Source organism: Colobus angolensis, unplaced genomic scaffold, assembly GCF_000951035.1.
Source record: "Colobus angolensis palliatus isolate OR3802 unplaced genomic scaffold, Cang.pa_1.0 Scaffold292, whole genome shotgun sequence".
In the NCBI taxonomy this organism is placed as follows: domain Eukaryota; kingdom Metazoa; phylum Chordata; class Mammalia; order Primates; family Cercopithecidae; genus Colobus; species Colobus angolensis.
In genome coordinates, this window is record NW_012116177.1 from 1,373,449 (window position 1) to 1,397,051 (window position 23,603).

Here is a 23,603-nt window from a genome sequence, read left to right on the forward strand (position 1 = left end):
TCTCTCTCTCTCTCTCTCTCTCTCTTAATTTGAGATGGAATCTCACTCTGTTGCCAGGCTGGAGTGCAATGGCATGATCTCAGCTCACTACAACCTCTGCCGCCTGGGTTGAAGTAATTCTTACAACTTGGCTTCCTGAGTATCTGGGATTACAGGCACCTGCCATCATGCCCGGCTAATTTTTGTATTTTTGTAGAGACGGGGTTTCACCATGTTGGCCAGGCTGGTTTTGAACTCCTGACCTCAGTTGATCCTTCCATTCCACAGGTTGTCTTTTCACTCTGTTGATTGTTTGCTGTGCAGAATCTTTTAAATTTAATATAACCCATTAGTTTATTTTTGCTTTTGTTGCCTGTTTTTTGAAAGTCTTGTTCATAAAATTTTTTCCCAGTCCAATGTGCTGAGGCATTTCCCCTGTGTTTTCTTCCAGTAGTTTTATTGTCTCAGGTTTTACATGAAGGTTTTGATCCATTTATTCATTTTCAGTTGATTTCTGTATAGAGTGAGAGGTATGGTCTAGTTTCTTTCTTCTGCATATGGATATACAGTTGTCTGTTTTCTTTCATTTTTAAATCTTGCTACATATTTAAGATTTTTAAATTTTACTTTATGTATTTTAGTGATTATCCTTGAGTTTTTCCATGATATTGAATTTAAGAAAGGACAATGTTGAAGACTATCTTTACATATTTCTCCTGAACTTGAATATTTAACTTGTCTCTTCAACCACCTCAGATTCTTCCACTTTCATTTAGTAGTTTATATATTTTTATCTATTTCTCTGTTTTTAAGTTTCCATTCTATTCCAGGCCCTGTGCTGGGCATTGAGGCAGAAAGTAAAACAAATAACATTCCCCAAGAGGCCCAAATCACACAGATGATTATGTACAGATGTGAAGTATTTGATCCAGTATGCATTTCATATAAATATATACATATATGTATACATATATAAGCTCTCTGTATATGGATATTTGAATAATATGATGAATACTGATAGCAAGAGTAATATTTTAAAAATATAAGCCCTTATTTGTGGAGGTATAAGATACTTTTTTTATAAAAAGAATAAAAAATCCCTAGTTATGATTATATAATTTGAATTAAGGGTGGAAAACAAGCAGCTGAAGATAATAAAAATAGATTAAGAAAGTATGAGTACATTATAAGGGAGAGACTGAGAATGCTTGAAAATATCAAGTTTGTGGCTCTCTTCTGCAAGGAGGCCCACTAGATGAATAGTTACTATCCTTGTTAACGGTACATACGAAGTACAAAATCAGGTTACAGCAAACCATACCAATCCTTGTAGGCATTCCACAGTTAGTGCTTATAAACTGAAAAGAGATACTTTTTAGCAAGACTAGGGAATCTTTTTGGGTCTGAGCAATCTATTTCAGTCTTCATTGCAACATAAGTGAGTTGAAGCCCAGAACTAACAATAGAGGAAAATATAATTAATTTACAGCAAATTGGCAAGAAGAGATCACCTCTCTATAACATTAAGCTTATGGACTGGTGGCTGAATTCTTAACACTGGTCCCTTCCAGGAAATGTGTGAAAATGCTGGCATTTGGTACCTGGTAATTCAAATTTCCTACAGTGGTGTAGGCTTCACTCCTAATGAATGTCTTAATAAGCATTTCATTTGTGTAACTTGCCACATAAGCATTAATATCTTCTACATATTTTCCCCCTTCTAGTTTTCATCCTTTCCTTATTTTATTTTGCTTTGTCTGGACTGACTATGCATTGATCTCTTGATATTTTATGTGTTCATGTGTATATGACAGCCATTTCAGGTTGACAATTAAAAACCCTGGTTTAGCTAGTAGCTTATGTGTTGGGCTCTTGAACCAACACTTGAGAATTGGGCTAATAAACATTTTCTGGACAAGGAAACAAACAAACAAACCAAAAAAAAAAAAAAAACCACAAAAACTGCTACAATTTTCCTAAAGATTAAGTTGTCACCTTTTGTTGATGCTTCTTCTGTTTACAGCGGTAGAATGTGTCCTGAAAGCCTATGTTGATATGATCTTTTCTGAAAGTGCAGAGGAATGAAGGTGATATTATTTATACCATTTATACTATTCTGAAGTTTCTTTCCTTTCTTGGCTGGAAATTTCACTTCAGTCTTCCAAAACTACTACAAAAATAAATCATAAGCAGAAGTGAGGTTTTGAGTTCCTGGTTTTACCTGAATTGTGTGTGTGAGTTGATTGTTTAGAGATTACTTTATCCTACTAAAAACAGTAACATGTTGAATTATTATAGTAAACACAGTCATTTCATCATCATCTCCAAAAACTATAAAGTATTTGGGTTTCATATGCCATTCTACGTATGCTATTTTTCTTTGGATTTCAGTGTGATTACAAATTGCTATGGTTAATCTTTCAGAGGCTGTTTTAAATACAGACCAGAGAGGAAGTTCTCTTTGGGAGCTGGAGTTTTGCCACATTATATTAACTCTTTTGCCACATTGTATTACTATCTAAGCCTCTTTCAATCTTTTAATTGGAATGCCTAGAATCCTGTCTCCCTACTCTCCTCTGCTGTCACTAGAGAATGTAGAGAATGGAAATGGCTGGCTTTATGCAACAATTTCCCAGGAGCTGGGCCAAAGAAGGTGGTAAAGAACAGGGTGTGTGTGTCTCAGTGTGTGTGTGTGTGTGTGTGTGTGTGTGTGTGTGTGAGAGAGAGAGAGAGAGAGAGAGAGAAAGAAAGAGAGAGAGAGAGATTTAGAACATTTTACAGTGTATCTTGAAGACCCCGGGATAACTATATGCTTTTTGTATTTTTCAGCTTGCTTTGACCAGATCAAGTTCTTTAAGTGACTTTTCCTGGTCTCAAAGGTAAAGAGATTGAATTATTTTTTGTCTCTCCCAAAATATTTAGGAACACAGCTCTCCAGACTGTTTCTTTCTCTCTCTCTCTTTCTCTCTCTCTCACACACAGACACACACACAGAATCTTACATACTACAATTTACATAAATGTCAGTTATTTTTAATTGTGACAGTTATTTTTAATGATAAATCTGTGCCAAATGTGATACTTTAATTTTCATGCAGTTTCTTTTTTAAACATTTTTATTACAGAAAGCTTGTTACTGTGGAGAAGCAGGATAATGAAACATTTGGATTTGAAATTCAGGTGGGCAGTTTTCACATTTTCTAGACTTCCAAGGAAGAAAGTGGCATTGGTAGTGTCATGTTATGTGCAAAGAAATAATGGAGTTAGGATTAGAGAATGATGGAGTCTATGATTTCATTCAGTGTGTGCTTGTTTGGGGGTAGTTTTTCAGTGTGTTGAGTACTATTAAGGAAGGAAAACATTGAAGATGATAACATAAAACCCCCGAGATATGTTCAACAGTTTGTGCTTAGTTACTTCGGTCTTCCCTTAAGTCCCAGACTGATCAGAAACGGTTGGTATCAGCCAGGTCTTAGATAAGAGAGTGATATACATTTTACAGATGTGCATTTGATATATTTGCATTTTGAATGTGTTTTGCATAATCATATTGTTATACTGTATATCAGATTTTAAATATTTACTTTGGCATTCAAGAGACACTCGAAAGACTATACATCTGTGTATATGGAATGCATATATTCATGGATAGCTCCTGGTGCGTTTTGCTGCTAAAGAGTTCATATTGTACATGATGAGAAACTTGTAGCTTTTTTTTCCCTAATGACAATGCTTTATAATTGTTATTTGAAACACTTGAGAACATTTGGCTCTACTTGCAGATTGCCTCATGCTGTAGGAAATTTTTAAGTCTTTGTAAGTTTCAGCATAATTGCCTAAGAATTTCATTGCTTATTTGCTGTCTGCTTTTTCATGACCACATTTGTAAAGTGGGTGAGGTAGGTCAAATGAAATCTAACCCAATTAAGTGTGACAGTAGTAGCTTAAGCATTTCTGTTTTTTTTTTTTTTTTCATAGTACGTTTGCATGTCTTTTGGATGTGTTTTGCATAATCATATTCTTACACTCTATATCAGATTTTAGATCTTAGCTTTAGTGCTGCTTTCAGAAAACTTTGGTGTGATATCAGCCCCACAATTGGAAAGTCAGTGTGTATTTTAAGATTAGGAACAGGAAACTGCTAAGTAAAACATGTTTTATGAGTAAAGAAACAAAATGGAACTCTAGCTGCAATGAAGACAGAGAAGGCACTTTGAAAATAGGATTGCTTCCACTTTCTGAACTCTTCTACTTTTAAATTTGGTGAAATCTGTAATTCACCACAGTAATTGTTGAAATCTATTAGGTTTTAGAAGCATAGTACTCCCTCTTATTCCCCAGTCGTATGAACTACGCCCTATTCTGTTGTAGAGACACTGCTTTTTGTCACTGCCTCCTTTTAAAGGAGAATTATCCTCAAGGATGTGCAGCAGTGGCTACTGAAAACAAGATGAAAGACTACTCACCTGTCTTTATTTTTCTTACACTGCTATAATATATGTCACTACTCATTGTTCAATGAGTAGTGACATCATATATATATATATATGTATATTATATGTCACTACTTTCTTAAGTTTTTCTCCCATACCATAAACACTTATTCTGCATGCAGCAAGAGTCAAAACTATGTCGGACCACAACACCACCGAACCTTTGTAGATCAGCATGAACTAAGGGCACCTCTAAATGGCAGCATGCATGTGTTACCTCAGCGATGCAGGAACCCACACCCCTGTAAATTCCCTCTGGTATATGCTCCCCATTGTCAAATGCACACTGTAATCTATTCCCTAGTACTCATCAGATTGGCAGCAGTCAACAAATAGGAGACATGCTTCTGGGAACTTTTTGAAAATCAGATAGAATCTCATGTACCCATATTGTGCACGCAGTGTGAGTACGTATTTGAGATGTGGCCTACTAGAGGAATGACACTTTGGAAGAGACCAGATCCATGGTTCTCCATGGGAGCTAGTTTTATGCTGCTTATGAGAATCATGCAGCCTGATAGGAATGCAGAATTTGGACTCATGCACACCTGAATTCATGTCCTCTCAATGACTGCCTTGTGGGGTCCTTAGGAGTTTTAAATGAAACAATATATGCAATGTACCTAGTGATGTGCCTGGTACCAACAGAAGATCCACAAATGACAGGTAATAGAATGAATGTCGCTGGGCATGAGAAAGGACAACGAGATCTTTGTGTCTCTAAGAAATGCAGGTGATCATTGTGTCACTGATCCCTTAGTAGGAGCTAGAAGACTGGATAAGGGAGAGAAGTATCCAATTAATACTTTCTGTAGCTTTGGGGTTTCTGTTTTTTTCTGTGTCTAACTACCAAATTTTACACCCAATATGGACATATATGGAGGTGCCAGTTACGTAAATCAACATGTTTCCACTGCACTGTACTCACTTTGATCTCTGGGAATGGAGGATAGAGTCTCACTGCTAATGAGAATTGTTAGAACAGTGGTTTCCCAAAGGAGTGTCAGTTATATCTTTTGTTCATGTACCACATTAACTAGTTCAGTCTTTCATCTCCAGAAGGGTCTAGGCTATACTGAGAAGACACCTGGCAGGAAAGCTGTTAATGAAGTTTCTGACATAGATGGGAACATAGTGCATGATCTTTTAAAGTCCCTTCCACCTTTAAGATATGAGGATTCTAAGTGCCTTATAGATTAGATAGAACTCCTTTAGAGGTGAACAGATCCAAGTTTCTAGAAGTTGCTTGCATGTGGCTGACTTGTGGTGCCTCAGGGATTATTGAATAAGAAAGAATGAACATCAGACATTAACTTTTTCCCAAGGAATTAGTACTTTAATGTAGCTTAATTTTAGGAATCAGATGTTTAAAAGAAGTACCCTACTCAGAACACTGATTTTGCTTCTAAGTGGGACTAGACTTCATAATTTAAATGTGTGAAAAAAAGAAAATTATATTTGTTATAGGTCATTGGGACACTATATCTAGCAAACATTTATTCAGTGTTTTGGTATAATTAAAAATAAAAAAAACCCACCACCACCAAACTTCTTGTGCCTAATTGAGGCAAGAGTCGAAGCTTAACTTTTTCTAATTTAGTCGGGTGACTAATGAACCGGTGAGGATTCAGGACAGGCATACCAGAGGGTGCTCAGAAATGAAGGTAATTGAGTCAATTATAGTACTTTTGAATAAATGCAGGGCAGATTGTCATTATGTGCAGAACTCTGATTTAAAATAATCATTGTTGGCATGTCTCCTTGCTGCATGTGTACAATTTCATACTCCTATAATGAGTGTTTTAGCTTGGGAGAACCACATAGGGATTTTTCTCATTGCACTTGGCCATCGTTGTTTTATCCCATTGGGAAATGAGAAACTCAATTTTTAAAAATAAATATGTAATTATGACAGCATCAGGTGATATCTTGGGCTTGAAAATATAAAATCTTGAGCCACTTTCATTTCACTTTCTTTCTCATGACAGATGTCTTTATGAATGGAGTTGGCTACAGATTGTCTGGAAGAATTGCAAAATTGATACCTTGATTCAGTTTATAGTGGAAATCCTTTCCAAATTGTCCTTTGGACTTACCTGTTATACTGCTTAATGATAGTTGACATCATTTTAAATTTTGGCAAATAGATGTTGAGGTTGTTAAATAGTAACTATATATCACCTTAATTTTTACAGTCTTACAGGCCCCAGAATCAGAATGCCTGCTCCTCGGAAATGTTCATTTTGATATGCAAAATACAGGAGGACAGCCCAGCTCACTGTGCTGGCCTGCAAGCTGGTAACTTAAATTTTTGCTCATGTTAGGAATCGTTTAAATAGAAAGAAAATAAAATGTTTTGAGAGTGAAGGTCAGGATGTATTCGTTGCTTTGAGTTTTCTTGGCTCCTTTATGTTTTTAAGACTTGGAGCTGCTTGTTTCATTTGCATGTCAGGAGGGAGGATTATTTAACTAACCAACATAACACTCATTTTTCTTGGCATCTCCCAGGTGATGTCCTTGCAAATATCAATGGTGTGAGCACAGAAGGTTTTACCTACAAACAAGTCGTTGACCTGATCAGATCGTCTGGAAACCTGCTAACGTAACTATCTGTCTAGTTCCCATAGGGCTTCAAAATGTTGTGTTTTCTCATAATGCCTGATGAGTGAATAAATAGGCTTTTTGTTCAGCATCACAAAACAGGGGGAGGCAGTGCACTGGAGCTTTAGAGTGGGGTACAAACATTATCAGTTCCTTTTGTTTCTCAAGATTCCTCACACTTGAACATACTGTCAACATCTGAAGTCAGAGGACATCAATAGCCCAAACGTCTGTGTGGGAAGGATGGCCTTTAAAATGTTTTTTTTTATGTTAAATTCAATTAAACTGGCACACATTCGCTTTAAACTGGGAGGAACTGATCCAGTTTTCATGGTTGATATAATCCTGTGTAGCTAAAACAAATAAAAGTTCAGAAGGGCTGAGTTTTTCCTCTTATGTGACAAGCCACCTGTTTTTCTCTTCTAGTGTTCCATTTGAAAAGGAAGAATAGTCTGTTCAACCCTCCCCACCCTGAAACACACATACTCACACCATGTGTTGCAAATATTCCAGACTTTGGGTTTTTTTGAGGTGGAGTCTTGCTCTGTCATCCAGGATGGAGTGCAGTGGCACAATCTCGGCTCACTGCAAACTCCACCTCCCGGGTTCAGGCCATTCTCCTGCCTCAGCCTCCTGAGTAGCTGGGACTACAGGTGCCCGCCACCGCACCCGGCTAATGTTTTGTATTTTTAGTAGAGGCGGGGTTTCATCGTGTTAGCCAGGATGGTTTTGACTTCCTGACCTCGTGATTTGCCCGCTTTCGCCTCCCAAAGTGCTGGGCTTACAGGCATGAGCCACTGTGCCTGGCCCCAAACTTCTTGATAGAACAGTGGCTTTCCCAGTTAGAGGTCTGACTGATTTTTCTACCATAACAGTACTAGCACCTAATAAAATCTTATTAGGATAGTTAAATGATGAAATTCGCTCATTCATTAAAATCATATTTATTGAGCAAATACTATGTTGCCAGCTCTGTGATAGGCTCAGGAGAGACCAAGATAAAGACTCTCTTCGTACATTAATGATTATGGAAGGAAATGGCTCAGAAAAGCCTGAAATTTAAGTAATGTTTGTATTTCAGCTATTAATAACTACTATGAGAAAAGCAGAAAACAGCAATGGCCTGTCATGCTGGGTAAGGAGGCTGCTAGTTCGGCTTAGATGTGTAAAGTGGTCTTTTCTGGGGAGGCGATATTTGAGTTGAGATCTAAATGAAGAGAAGGATGGTCAAATGAACTCCTGGTAAGAGCACTTCAGGCAAAGAGAGAGGTCTCTGAGATCTCAAAATGGGCTTGGCGTGTACAAGGGAGAGAAAAAAAGACAGTATAATTGGTAGTTGATGGATTAGAGAAAGTATAATAAGAAATGAAGCCAGAGAGTTGGCCTGGGGACAGACCATGGATCTCTTTGGCCATGCCAACAAGTTTGGGTTTTATTCTGATTGAGGTGGGTCCTATGTTGTCTCATTTATTCTTCACAGCCACCCGTGAGGTTAATTTTATTCCTATTTATAGATGAAGTGCCTGAAGCTTAGAGAGGGCTTAGTTAAGGTCACATAACCAGTAAGTGATAGGGTTGAGATTTGACCACCTGCTCTGGATGCCAAGATCTGTCCTTTTCAGCTATGGCTGCTCCTTGGAAGCTGCCAGTAGAAAATCTGCTGGATGCTCTTCAGTGATTCTGGTCTAAAACTTCAAAGGATGCTTTGGGTGTTTGTGAGAGTAGATATGAAAGATGGTGGTGGTAACAAATTGAGTCCAACTCTACAGGTCCTGTGAGTTCAGGGTAAAGGATGAGGTGTTCTTGCTCTAGAGAACCCTGGATCCAAAGGAGAGGAACGGTGCAGAGTCTGAGGGGAACTGCTGGTGGTTAGAGTCAGAAAGCATGTTCCACATGGGTGAAGAGGGTAGACCATGGGTAAATAGGGGTGGTAGAATGAGGTAACTGTTGGAAATTCAGGAAAATGGGAGACAGTCTGTGCAAATACTGGGCAAAATGGCCAAATCAATGGTTGCAGTTTTGCCCATACACATCTATTGCTTCAGCAGGTCAAATTGACATTCAATCCCAATGAAACAGATTCATATGGATTCCCATTATTTCTCAGAGAGTCAACATCACCTTAAGGAGAAAACAGAGAGCATTTGGCCAGCTACCACCTGATTATCCCTAGCATGATGCTATTAGAAATAGAGGAAAACTGATCTCCATATTTAATGCTTTTACTATGTCTTGAAAAATTCCTTGTATCTTTATAGAGTTACAGCTTAGTTACAAGAAGGAACCTGAACCAACACTTTAAAAATTGGTGTGTGATTCACAAATGAAATTTTAAAATCATATTCAGATTGACGGTTTAGTAGTCAAAATAAAAGCCTTTAACTTGAACACACAGAACAAATCAAATCACTCAGAATGGAACAAGTATTTTATTTTTAGAAATGTGTATGGTGTAGGAAGAACAGAACACTGGTAAGTCGATAATTCTAGGATTAGAGTTTGTAAACTAAATGTTTTGAGATGAAAGAATCATATGAAGGTTATTAGCTCATAGTAGTTGTACTTCTGTTTCTTCTAGAACCAAAATTATAAGGAGATTTACAGAGGTAAAGGCTCCTAGAATCCGAGGGAGGAAAGGATTTCTCCCTCTTTGAAGAAGTAGCATGTTAATTCCATGGTTGTGAAAGTCCCTAGTGCCTATTGTTTCTGTTGTTGTGCCCTTTGTGTTCAGCATGGTTTCTAGAATCTGGTACATAGTAGATGCCCAATAAATGTTTACCAAGTGAGTAAGGTCATTCAGCTCATCCTCACAAGAACAGATTCTAGTAGAGAGCAGCCATCATTGTCACATAGTGACTTCTGTAAAATAAGCTATAGTTTACAAATTAACTAGGATCCTTTCTTATAGCCACCTTCTCAAGGGGAGTTTTCCCCCATTTTCTTTCTCTGAATGGTATCAGAAGATTTGGCTTTGGTCCAGCTACTCGAAGTGCCATGAGAACTGTAACATTTATATTTCGTTTTTAGTATAGTATAGTGTGTGCTCAAAGTGTAGTACTCCATAATATGGTACTTATTTAAATGAATCACTCATGTTACTCACTCTCCACCTTCTTCTTCTTTTTATTTTTTTTCTTAAAACAGGATAGAGACTCTTAATGGAACAATGATTCTGAAAAGAACAGAGCTTGAAGCAAAGCTGCAGGTTTTAAAGGTAATTTAATTTAATGCAGCGAGACAAATTTTTCATCCTTGAATGTGTGAGTGGTAAAATAAAGATCTATTTGAGGAACTGAGATAGCCCTTGAAAAGGAAATGTCGTGATGAATCTAAACTGCTGAATTATCAAGAGCCGCACAATTACCTTCGGAGGAATATCAAATTCTGCAAACTAGTGTAAATCACTTTCTTCCTTCCTCCTGTGTGTCTATGAGGCTCAGAAAGGCAACAGGAAGGCATGCCACTTGAAGAACTCTTCATTAGTGCACCTGTGATCTCTGTTGATTTACATTTTGTTTGGAATTAAAACGAAAAAGGTCATTATTTTCCCAAGTGTGTTGGAGGGCCTGGGTTTTTCACTTTTTCCATGTCCTCTTTTGGAGTCCTTCTCTTCTGCCTCATTCTTAAAACAAAAACCTTGTCCATCCAATCCTGTGACTGTCCTTGAATCTGCTTTCGTTGGCAAATACACTAGCAACTTCAAAGGAGGAAGAAATTAGCATCCAAGAGATAGTAAATAATGCAGGATGTTCAGTGAAAATTCCCTGGGATGGCTTTTTGAGGCTTTTAAAACTCTCAGTTCTCTGGGCTGATGCGGGTCTCCTAAGCCATGAAGTCCAGACCCTCACTCATGCATCTGAGTTATAGTTCGGAAGACCTCTCTGTTTGTCTCAGTGACCTCTGCATCCCAATCTCCCCCTTGCAGAGTGACGAGGTAGCCAATCTGAGCAGAGACTGTAGTTTACTATAGGCAGGTTGCTTACTTTGGCTTTATTTAGCAACAGCTGAAATTTATTAGTTTTCTTCATGAAATATGAGCTTATTAATTATTGAGCCCAAGAGAGTGGATTTTATTTTGTATCTTTTTCTTCCTCCACATCCAATTCATCAACAAGTCTTGCTTTCTTCGTCAACATTGTTTTGGATACTCTTGCCACTGCGCTTATCTCTGTGGTTTGTTGAATCAATTTATAAAATTCCTTGAAAAAACCTCTGCTCAAATTTTGATAGGAATTGAATTGTATTTATAAAATAAATGAGAGCAATTAAAATCTTTATGGCTTTCACTTTTCTCACTTTGAATTCAGGATCTCAATCTGTTTATTCAGATCTTTCATGGACTTCAAAAATATTGTGTAATTATCTTCCTGTATTTTTACATGTCTTATTATATTCGTTCTTGTTTACTTCCTTGTTGTTCTTGCTATATTAATCTTTTAAATTTTCAGCCACTTATTGCTAATGATTTTGTTTAAATTTTTAAAAATCCAGTTTTGTTGAACTCCCTTTATTCTAATAATATTTTTTATAGATTTCCTTATGTGTTCCATCTAGGTTTCTTATCATTTGCAGATAGTAAAATTTTGTGCCCCTTTAGCTCAATTATTGAAACTAATTTATTTTTCCTCTCCTATAGCATTGGCTAGGATCATCAATATATTGTAAATAATGATAATCTTATTGTTGACTTGAAAGAAAACATTTCTAAGATTTTTGTTACTACATTTTTATGAGGAGTAAACAATGCTTCATATTGTACTTGAATTTAAAGTTAATTTGTTTTTGCAAAAGAAAGATAATCTTAGTGAACATCTTTTTTGAAAAGTTTAATTTTTTCACCTTTTCTTAGAAAAAAGAAATATTGAAAACAAGAATGAAAAATAGGGTTATATTCTATGGAATAAAGTACTAACTTGCACAAATCATTATTTCCTTCCTTTAAGCAATTTCTATTCTTTGCATGTTTTTGTCTTAAGTTTTAATGTACATACTTACCAATATATGAATTTTTCAGCATCTCCATCCTCTTCCAGAACATCATGAGCACCATACAATGTTTAAAATGCCCATTTAAGACCCTATATTCCTTATTATACTTACTTTAGAGAATTTGTATCAATTTTTTAAAGTACAAAATACAGATTTTTGTTCTATAGCTGGTAGTGAAGAAATACATCAACTTGTACCTTTTGATATGTTTGCTGTTGTTTGTTGCATTCTACTCCTTACCTCTAGATTTACTTTCTATCTTGCTATAGTACTTCTTTCTGTGGGGATAAGTAGATTTTTGTTGAAAAATGTTTTTATTTCACTGCTACTATTGGAAGAGAGTTTTGATAGGTAATTGAATTATTCTAAGTAGGTGTTTAATTCCCTTAGCACTTTGAATATATTACTCCTTTAATATTTTTGTTGATGAGAGAGCTCCTAATTATTTTTGGCAGGTAATCTATATTTTCTGCTAAAGGTTTTAATGTCCTTAATTCATCCAGAATAAATTTGTATATATTATGAGGTATGGGGAAAATTCCAATTTAATTTTTTTCCATATGAATAACCAGTTCTTCCAGTAGCATTTATTTTGTAGTCCCCCTTTCCCCTTCAACTGACTTGCAGTAAAACCTCTATTTTTAAGCAAGTTCCACATATGCATGGATTTGCTGATAGGCTTTCTAATATGATCCACGGGTCAATTTGTTTATCCCAAACTGTTTATAATAAATCTTGATATCACATTGGGCACAGTTATTCTTTGTCCTTTGATCATCTATATAAATTATAAAAGCAGATTATATGTAAATAAATGTTGGTGTTTTGACTGATATCAAATTTTATTTATCTATTTTTGGAGACAGCGTCTCGCTCTATTGCCCTCGCTGGAGTGCAGCAACGTGATCATAGCTTACTATAGTCTCAAACTCTGGCTCAAGCAATTCTCCTATCTCAGTCTCCTGAATTGCTGGGATTACAGGCCTGAGCCACCATTCCTGGCTCTGATCACACTATATATATATTTATATATATATATAAATAAAATAATTATATATAATATAGTTATATATTATATATTAATTTGAGGAAACAACATCATATGGTATTAAGTTTTCTTATTGATAGATGATCTTACCATTTTTTGTTGTTTTCTTGAAAGTCTTTCAATAAGGTTATAATTTTATGGACATAGGTCTTATACATCTTCTGTTAGACTTTCTGTTAGACTTAGTCCTCTGTACCTTATGTTTTTTGTTCTTATTATCGCTTCTTTAGAAAAACTAGTTTTGATTGATGTTAATAGACATGTAAAATCAATTTTTCTATGCTGTTACTATATTCAAACACTTTGCTAAATTATAGAATAGTAATATGTATTTTAATAATTCTAATGAATTATCTGTAGATTATTTTGGACTTACTGTAGAGATAATAACTATCTGTTATGAATGAGTTTTGGTTCTTTTTCTTACCTTAATTCACAGCTTAGGAGCTACCATAGAACAATGAATAGAAACCATAGTTGTAGGCATCCTTGTTTTATTCTTGATTTTAAAGAAAATTCTTCCTAATTTCTTTTCTATTAGGAATGAGCTATCTTTCAGAGTAAGGAGACTCCCTGCTATACGAAGTTTGTTGGTAGTGTTTATAATGCTTGTGCATTAAATTTTATTAAATACCTTTTTCTGCATCTGTTAAGCTGGTCTTCTCATGTATTCATTTGAAAAAATTCTGTCTATATGTGAATGAAATTCAAATATATTCTAGTATAAAGCTACTATTTCATTTCTAGGATAAACCCAACCTGGCTGACCCTTGAAATTTATAATTTGTAAATGTAATTACAGGTTTGATTTTCTAATATTTTATTTAGGATTTTGAAAGATAGTTTCATTTTTCAGGTAGACTGGCCTATAATTTTCTTTTCTTAGATTATCTTTTTAAGTTTTGGTATCAAGTTTACTAGACTCTTAGCATGACCTGTTTTCCTCTTCTTATTTTCTGGCAGAATTTTAATAATACCATCTGAATCATCTTGGTTTAGGATTCTTTTTTGATGGAAATACTGTTAATGTACTGTTTCAATTTCTTTATTAGTTGAGAGACTACTCAGGACTTCTGTTTTTTTTTTAAAGCCAGTTTTAGTGACTTATACTTTTGCTAACAAAGTTTTTAAATTTATTAACTGAGTTGATGGTAAAATATTATTCTGATGTTTTAAATTTTTGTCAAAAATTGTTTGAGTGTGCCCCATTTTTTTCTTGCATCTTGTACCACTTTTTATGCTTCTTTTTTTTTCCTGATAATTTTCTCTACAGAATTTTCTATTTTTGGATCTTCTAGAAAACCAATATTTGTGGCCATCTTTAATCCTTTTTCTGGTTACTTTAAGATATTCTTTTGTCCTTATTGATCTATGGTTTTACTACAATGTAATTAGTTCTGGATTCATTTATAAATTTATACTATGTAGAACTTACAGTGCTCTTTCTGTTCAAAGACTTTCTTTAGCTTTGGAAAGCTATCAACTCAATCTTTTTGGAAAATACCTTCTATACCACTCCTGTATTATCTTCTGGAATTCATATTAGACATAGTTTCTTGATTTATCTTTCATGCTTCCTAATGACTATTTCATAGGTCTTTATTTATATTTTGTGTTATATTATTTCTGAATTCTTTAGTAACATCTCCAGAAATGTTCTTGCTAGCTGTTCTGTGTAGAATGTGTTCTTTCTATTGAGTTATAAAAATTACTTTGTTATTATCTCGTAGTTCTTTTTCATGTCTATCTATTCTTGTTTTTTTCATTTCAAATTTCTTGTTCTTATAAACATTGATCTTGTCTCTCAGAGGATTATAAACATTCTTATTTTAAAGTCTTTTTTGGACACTTTTCTTTTTTTTTCTGAGACTGAGTTTTGCCCTTGTCACCCAGGCTAGAGTGCAGTGGCATGATCTCGGCTCACTGCAACCTCCGCCTCCCGGGTTCAAGGGATTCTCCTGCCTTAGCCTCTGGAGTAACTGGAATTATAGCTGCCCACCACACCCGGCTAATTTTTTGTATTTTTAGTAGAGACGGGATTTTTGTCATGTTGGGCAGGCTGGTTGTGAACTCCTGCCCTCAGGTGATCTGCTCGCCTAGGCCTCCCAAAGTGCTGGGATTACAGGCGTGAGCCACCACACCAGGCCTTGAACACTTTTCTATTTTCATTTTATTTAGAGAATCCATGTACAAATTATCAATTTTAAAATCTTTTTTATCATTAAACACCTGTGAGTATTTGGGGATTTAGACTGCCTACTTTCCTTGCATGGCATATAGCCTCTGCCTTCAGCACAAAGTGATAATTGGATGCTTGCCCCAACTCAGCATTTCAAGGCTACCAATCCAGAGCCAGGTCTGGGGACTTACGTGCCTTCCCTGGAGACTCAGTGAGCTGTTTGGCTCAAGCCATGAGGCTGTGCTTAGGTACTCCTGCCTTTCTTCATACAAGCTCTACATGAGCCATAGCCAGCAGCATCAGCTTTTCTCAGCCTCCTTTCCCAGTGATGGAGTTTCAGCCAATGTTTTTTTCTTAAGCAGAAAACCTGGCTCAGACCTGTGTTTCAGATAGGTGCATTTAAACCATATATTGCCAAAAAATTTCTTTCTGCTTGTCTGTGTCCAGAAGACTTTAAGTTTCATTCTGCTTTCTATCTTGCATGTGTGTCCTGTTTCTAATCTTGAAATTATGAGATTCCGTTTATCTCTTGAGCCAGAAATGTCTTGGTCTGACCCATAGCCAAGGTCAGGCTGGTTTCCCCTCCACACAATGACATTTACTTTGTGCGTCCTGTGTAAGTGAGCATTCTTTCCCTCAAAGACTCTTCTTGGGGCCAGGGACTCTTCTTTAGAAACGGTGGTCCTTTCTGATCCACATTTTCAGGGATTCCCTTTCTTCTGACCTATGATTCAAATGTTTAACATGAAAACAGCACATCCAATGGGCTAGCTGGGTGAACTAGTTTGTAATCTACTTCTGCTATTTACTGGGTGTGTAGTGCCTGGGAAATATTTTGTTACACTGAATATTCATTTTCAAATCTTACTTTTTAGGGAAGTTATGAAAATTAAATATCATGTTATCAGTGAAAACACAACTGAAGTACTAAAGTGCCATGGAAATGTTCAGCTGTATTTCAATCCTGTAGATTGAAAGCATTGGAAACTTCTTTGGAACCAATGTGTGACAGCTGACAGTTGTTTTAGGAAGCCATTTTTTTCATGTATTCATTCAACCGTTATTTACTGAGCAGGTGCTATGTAGCTGGCACTGAACTGGGCACAGTGAGGTGATGCTGCCCAGCAGGATTAGATCTCACTTGTGCTTTAATTCTCATCTAATGAGAGCTCAGATATGTCCAAATATACAATTGTGATATCAGTAACACAGGCAGAAACAGACCCAAAGAAAAACAGGGAAGCTTGTTTACAGTTGAAAAACCCTTAGTCACTCTGACATATCTGCTCTTTACACTGGTATTTTCTTGGTTTAAGTGACGACAAACTGAAATGACTGGGCCAAATCAACAAATCAGATATTGCAACACCAGTATTTTTCCAAAAATTGACTATATGGCCAGCGCTGACTTTGTATTTTTAGATAGCAAGTGCAGAAATGTAACTTCCTTTTCTTTCTGTCTCTAGTTTTTCTTGACCTATCCCTATGTTCCTCCACTGAACTCTAGTCTCTTGTAGGAAATAAATCTCTTTAAGAAAGATGAAAGGGGTTGGTATGTATGCCAGGTACTTGTTGCCTTATAGTCCCTACATCCCTAATTTTACCTTTGTATAACCACAGATTTGCATAGTTAAAAGCTGGGAATAAGGCAGCATAGCAGTCCTTTTTTTTTCCGGAGGCAGGGTCTCACCCTATTGCCCATGCTGGAGTGCAGTGGCATGATCACAACTCACTGCAGCCTCAACCTCCCAGGCTTAAGTGATCCTTCTACATTAGCCTCTTTTTTAAAAAATTAATTAATTAATTAATTATTTTTGAGATGGAGTTTTGCTCTTGTTGCCCAGGGTGGGGTATAATTGCACCATCTCAGTTCACTACAACCTCTGCCTCCTGGGTTCAAACGATTATCCTGCCTCAACCTCCTGAGTACCTGAGACTACAGGTGCCTGCCACCACACTCGTCTTATTTTTGTATTTTAAGTAGAGATGGAGTATCGCCATTTTGACCAGTCTGGTTTCGAACTCCGGACCGCAGGCGATCCACCCACCTCAGCCTCCCAAAGTGATGGGATTACAGGTGTGAGCCACCGTGCCCAGCCTCCTCAGCCTTTTAAGAGCTGGTATGCACTACCATACCCAGCTAATTTAAAAAAGAATTTTGTAGAGATAAGATCTCACTATGTTTCCCAGGTTTGTTTCAAACTCCTGGTCTCAAGCAGTCCTCCCACTTCAACCTCCTAAAGTGCTGAGATTACAGATGTAAGCCACTGCCCTCAGCCCTCAAAGCAGTATTATAGCTATTCTAGACTATATTATGGTACAGAAAGAACAAGAAGTTGACTGAGGCAAGCATTTGATTGATTTATTGTTCAATTTTATATTGGCAACCGTAAGGGTTGCTGTTAAATGTTACTAGTATTAAGGTTTAGAAAATTCTGCCCAGTTATTGTTCAATCTTTGAAGACTGAGGAGTAAGCCATGTTCCCCTCAAGCATTTAATGATGTTCTTGCAATTTTATTATTTTCTTTCCCTTAATCCTTCTCTAAATATACATTTTTTTTCCTCTTCCTTTTTAGCCTTCATCTACTCCTTGCAGATTGCTTTGTGGGAAGGACTGCTTGTTTCAACTAAGCTGTCTTTCCTTTGGCATAAGAGTCCACAGGCAAACCTGAGCTGTGCCCACTTGCTGGGCTCGCTATAGGGACCTGAACTGGCAAAGGAAGGGGAAGAGGAGAGGATAAAGAATGGGAGAGAGTGAGCCTATAGCTGTGTTTTTTTCAGATGCCTTCTGCCTGGTTTGTTTAGATTGCCATTGCCTCAGTCCCCTCTGTGGGATAGGCCAGGACTTGTGTGCTGTCTTGACCCATGTGGCAGCTACTTAATTCCCACTGTGGGCCTCAGCTCTCGTGTGCTGGGGCAGCCAAGAAGGGAAGCAGTTAAGAAGTTAGGGTGCTTAGCAGTGTTCTAAGTTTAGCCCACTAAGGAAGCATTTCAGACAGTTCTGTTCTCTTTTTTGGTGTGGAAAATAAATAGCTGTCCAAGCCAGGTGCGGTGGCTCACGCCTGTAATCCCAGCACTTTGGGAGGCCGAGGTGGGCGGATCATGAGGTCAGGAGTTCGAGATCAGCCTGGCCAGCATGGTGAAACCCCGTGTCTACTAAAATTACAAAAATTTGGCTGGGCATGATGGGGCGCAACTGTAATCCCAGCTACTTGGGAGGCTGAGGCAGAAGAATCGCTTGAACCTGGGAGGCAGAGGTCTTCAGGCTTGTATATTGATGATGATATTTGAAGGGCGTTAACTAAGTTCTAGTCACTGTTCTAAAAATTGTACATCTATTCACTCATCGAATCCTCATAACATTTCCAGGGTTTAGGCTCTATTATTGTCTTCATCCTACAGATGTGGGAATCCTAGAGTATAAATGCTTGCCTAAACAGCAAGTACATTTTCACAGACCCAAATAATCTTTTTAAAATAACTTTTTAAATAAAAATATATTTTATTGTTTTTTTTCAAAGAAAGCTTGTTGGCCCAATATCCTCCTTTTATACAGCAAAAATATTTTAAATGGATAAGATGGATTGGTAGTACTAGGAAGAAAGGTAAAAAATTTTAATGACAAATCTCAACACCTAGAATTAAATTGCTAGCTTCACTGGGGTTTCCTAATAATAAAAACTTTTTTTTTTTAATCTCACAGCAAACCTTGAAACAAAAATGGGTGGAGTACAGATCTCTGCAGTTACAGGAACATCGTCTGCTTCATGGTAAATGCAATTTCCTGTTCAGAAACCACACTAACTTTACTTCTTTCAGTATTTCTGCCTCTAAGTTGTTTTAAGATTATCATCATTATAAGAAAAATTTGTCTAGTGCTGGTCAAAGAAACAGGTCTGTGTTTCTTTGGCATGAGCTCTGGAGTGGCTGTATTTGGAGGAGGGTCAAGGCAAGTCAGATCCACTACTCTACACACACATACACACACACACACACACACACACACACACAACGCAGATGCACATGCGCACATGCACATGGATGCACACGCTCGAAAACAGGCACCTGGAGATTTTAGAAGATCATTGGGGAAGATTGCCTGACTTTCCTTCTACTTCAGTGAATGAATTACATTTCTGAAAACAATCGTGGCTCGGGGCTGTATAGTTTCTAGAAGCTATTAAAGCTGAAATGTTTGCACACTTTTTGGGTAGAGCTCCTATCTTTTGTTTAAATTGCGTAAGTTGCGCTTATTCAGAGAATTTCTTTCTCATGGCCCCCAAGACCAAGGCAGAAATGCGTGAGATTATTACAACAGTAAATGCATAGCTCTTGCCATTGAGTGCATTTTTAAGGGAAGGGTTGAGTATAAAATGTGTTAATTTGCTATTTGCTGTGCGACAGATGTAACCAAAGGAATGAACTTTTGTGTGCAAATAATTCACTGAAACCACTATGTGGGTGCGAAATATAGGTTATCTCTTCTTTAAATAGCACCAGCTTAAGTCTCTAACCTAGAATATCCATTAAAAGTGATAATCAATTTGTTTACCAAAAAGATAACAATTTAATCCTTAACTAGTCACTAATTTATGGCTTAGATTTCTGATATAAAGTTCTGTGTTTTTTAATTGAAGTGTTTGAAACTTATGAACAAGTTACTTCTCTTTTTTATGTTTTCATTTAATATTTTTTAAAAATTCATAATAGCTTTTTTGGGTAGTGAAGTTTGTTAGAGAGGCAGAAGTATTTAATACAAAAACTTCTTTATGGCCTTGTAAATTCAGCCACCTCCTTACTTTCTTTAGATGTGAGGGCTTTTTAGCCTCATTTCCACTTCTGGAGCATCCTGAATGGCCCGGTGAATATAAATTCTTGCTGTTCTATAGGAACGGCCTTGTATTATAGACAACATCGTTAGGTCAGGGTCCTCATAAAGTCATTGTTGTATACATTTTTTTGAGCAATTGAGGGAGTTCTGCTTTTTCTAGATGCATAGTAAACATCCAGGGCATGTGATTCTATAAGGCAATTGCTCTCAAATCAAAAGAAATTCATCACTTATTGCAAGATGAAATGAAGTAGGTTGTATTAGCAAAAAGGAAAGCATTATGACCAGTCACTGTGAGGCTGGTTGTACTCAACCTTGCAAATCATCTGAAAAAATAGTTTCTTTTTATATTATCAACCAAGGACAAAAGAGAGCAGCAGTAAAGATAATCAGTACAAAATAAAACCATTTTGGAGTGTGCAGTATTCTATTTTTTTTTTTTTCTGAAGCAGAGTCACTTACTGATTATGTTTTTCCAAGGCTGGTATTACAAGTTCTCTCTCTTTCTCTCTCTCTCTCTCTCTCTCTCTCGCGAGATCCCAACAAACTCAGTTAGTGTGGAAGCAGGGAGGGTCGTATGGACAGGGTATTGGTATGTGATTAACATTCTAGTTTGAAGAGCCAGATGTATGTTGTGAAGGATCAATGAAAAAAATTTAGCCAAGCAGATAAAATTCAATTTCTTCAAATAAATTATTACTTACTTGAGGACAAGGATGCTTTCTGGGTACAGTATCATTCCAGAGAATTTAAGTATTCCAAAATGAAACTTGGAATATTGAGGTTGGAAGATACATTTGATTTCACAAATCCTTTCTCTAAGAAACACTTATGAATTATCTGTTCCATAATTTTTTCTATATACCTCAAATGATTTTATAATAATTTTAGAATTATTTTCAGAAGACAGTACCTAAGAATCAGAGAAACTAAATGGAGAAAATCATGATAGCATTTCCCAAGTGTATTCTATGGAACCCCATTTCTGTGAGAATTATAATAAAAGGTTTCAGGTTTATTTAAATTTAAGAAATGATCATTTTGGAGATTCAGATGTCACATTGGTAGACTGTCAGTTGGGTTGAACTATTCTCATATGAAACATCTTGTTTAAATTTATTCTAATATTATAATTTTTGTGACCATGGAAGCTTGGTCTATGAACAGTAGTTCATGAAACCCTACTATATGGTTTATCAAATGACCTCATAAACAGTTACTTATTCGTGCACGCCAAAGCTCAGTGAAAAGTATTTTTCACCCTTACTCCTTCTTGTGTCATTCAAAGAGAAGTTTTGATGTAGTGTATTTATTTGTAGGGAATGATGTACAGGTCCATTTCAGAGTAGATTTTGTTCTCTGTGCTCTAGGTGATGCAGCTAACTGCCCCAGTTTGGAAAACATGGACTTGGATGAATTGTCTTTGTTTGGACCCCTGCCTGGGCCAGGCCCAGCCCTTGTGGACCGGAATCGATTATCCAGTGAGAGCAGCTGTAAGAGCTGGCTGAGCTCCATGACTATGGACAGTGAAGATGGCTACCAGACGTGTGTGTCTGAGGACTCCAGCAGGGGTGCCTTCAGTCGGCAGACAAGCACAGATGATGAGTGCTTTATCCCCAAGGAGGGGGATGATTTTCTGAGGAGGTCATCTTCAAGGAGGAACCGGAGCATCAGTAACACCAGCAGCGGATCCATGTCTCCCTTGTGGGAGGGCAACTTCTCAAGCATGTTTGGGACCCTGCCCCGGAAGAGCAGAAAGGGAAGTGTCCGAAAGCAACTCCTGAAATTTATCCCTGGTCTTCATCGTGCTGTGGAAGAGGAAGAAAGTCGCTTTTGACGGATTGTGGTGTCCTTTCAAATTGGCTTATTTCACAAATATCTCTAGACTCACCCACATCCCAGCCTGGTGGGAAAGTGCAGAAGAATTGCAAAACTGACATCCCATTTCACAGCAATAGTGACCTTTATTTAAATTGTTGTGTCATAGTTTTTGCTTCTTACATCATTTTTCAACCTGAACAGCTCAATTTCTAAGCAGACAGGGAAAATAAATAATAAGTTAATTAATATAACAAACATGAAAGTGCCTGCTCATTCCAGTACTGTCTTTGAAAGCAAAACTAATATTTATTTTCTAGATTATCCCTGTGAATAATTGATAACTTTTGGAGTCAAGTATGAATAAACGTTTGGCAGAATATAATAATCTGGACTATCTTCTATAGGATAATTGGTGAGTTGTAAAATCTTAGGTTTGCTTATGCCCAGTGGCTTCTGGGGAGGCTTAATAATAGGCAGTTTTGAATTTGTTCAAACCTGTAATGGTTTGTAAACAAAGATGACCATCAACCCTTTCTCACATCTATAGTGACAATAAAGTGGGAAGTATAAGATTTAATAGGAGGGGTTAAGGTTCATGAGAACCATGGAAAGATGTGGTCTGAGATGGGTGCTGTGAAGATCATAATAAAGTCTTTTTTATAGTCAGTCTAAACAAAATGGATAGGGATGTCATGTTTTTTGCCCGATTCAACTTTTGTTCTGCCTGAACATGAATGGCAAATCTAGAACTCTTCGAATCCTACAGCTTTGCGATTTTTTTTTTCTACAAATGTCTAACATCCAAAACGTGAGAGTTGGGCAAAGGACTTTGCTCCTGTAGATTTTTTCATATTACTTCTCTATATCATATATTCTAAATAGCTATCACCTCAGCAGTCTTTTGCCTATTGGTTATGTTAGTATCACATTACTTCTAGCCTTTCAATTACTCCATGTTTTATTTAATATCCATTAAAGTCTATGAATTCTCTGTTCTGGTGGCACAGCTGTTCATTACCTATATTCTAGAGTAGACAATCTGGACTATGTAATAAATAGTCTGCTGATTTTAAGTTCTCTCTCTCTCTCTCTCTGTGTGTGTGTGTGTGTGTGTGTGTGTGTGCGTGTGTGTGTTTGGGAGAAACAGAAACACTTCACTTTAAGTAGAACTGCTAAATATAAGTAAACTTCTGATTAAGAAATGAGTTATTTTGAGAAAAAAGAAGTTAGCGTAAGGAAGCATGTAGGATAACAAAGAAATGATAAAGTATAAAAAGATTTCTAGGTCGGGCGCGGTGGCTAACGCCTGTAATCCCAGCACTTTGGGAGGCTGAGACAGGTGAATCATGAGGTCAGGAGATGGAGTTCATCCTGGCTAACAGGGTGAAACCCCGTCTGTACTAAAAACACAAAAAAGTTAGCCGGGCGTAGCTGCGGGCGCCTGTAGTCCCAGCTACTCAGAAGGCTGAGGCAGGAGAATGGCGTGAACCCGGGAGGCGGAGTTTGCAGTGAGCCGAGATGGCGCCACCGCACTCCAGCCTGGGCGACAGAGAGAGACTCCGCCTCAAAAAAAAAAAAAAAAAAAAAAAAAAAAAGATTTCTGGTTGGGACTTGCCTTCTATTAACTCTTTGAACTGAGAAACATCCAGTGAGCTGTGCAT

The 23,603-nt window shown here is 37.0% G+C and overlaps 1 protein-coding gene across 1 annotated transcript in view; it reads left to right on the top strand.

Moving 5' to 3' along the window:
• CYTIP (cytohesin 1 interacting protein) overlaps positions 1 to 22,620 on the top strand; it is a 29,103-nt gene extending 6,483 nt beyond the window's left edge. Inside the window, exons 2-8 of the mRNA XM_011949197.1 lie at positions 2,809 to 2,858; positions 3,105 to 3,159; positions 6,668 to 6,770; positions 6,981 to 7,074; positions 10,218 to 10,287; positions 18,994 to 19,060; positions 21,492 to 22,620. Coding sequence (XP_011804587.1) covers positions 2,809 to 2,858; positions 3,105 to 3,159; positions 6,668 to 6,770; positions 6,981 to 7,074; positions 10,218 to 10,287; positions 18,994 to 19,060; positions 21,492 to 21,958 — 906 coding nt within the window. The 3' untranslated portion in view covers positions 21,959 to 22,620. The remainder of the gene's footprint in view (positions 1 to 2,808; positions 2,859 to 3,104; positions 3,160 to 6,667; positions 6,771 to 6,980; positions 7,075 to 10,217; positions 10,288 to 18,993; positions 19,061 to 21,491) is intronic.
• Positions 22,621 to 23,603: the final 983 nt, after the last annotated feature.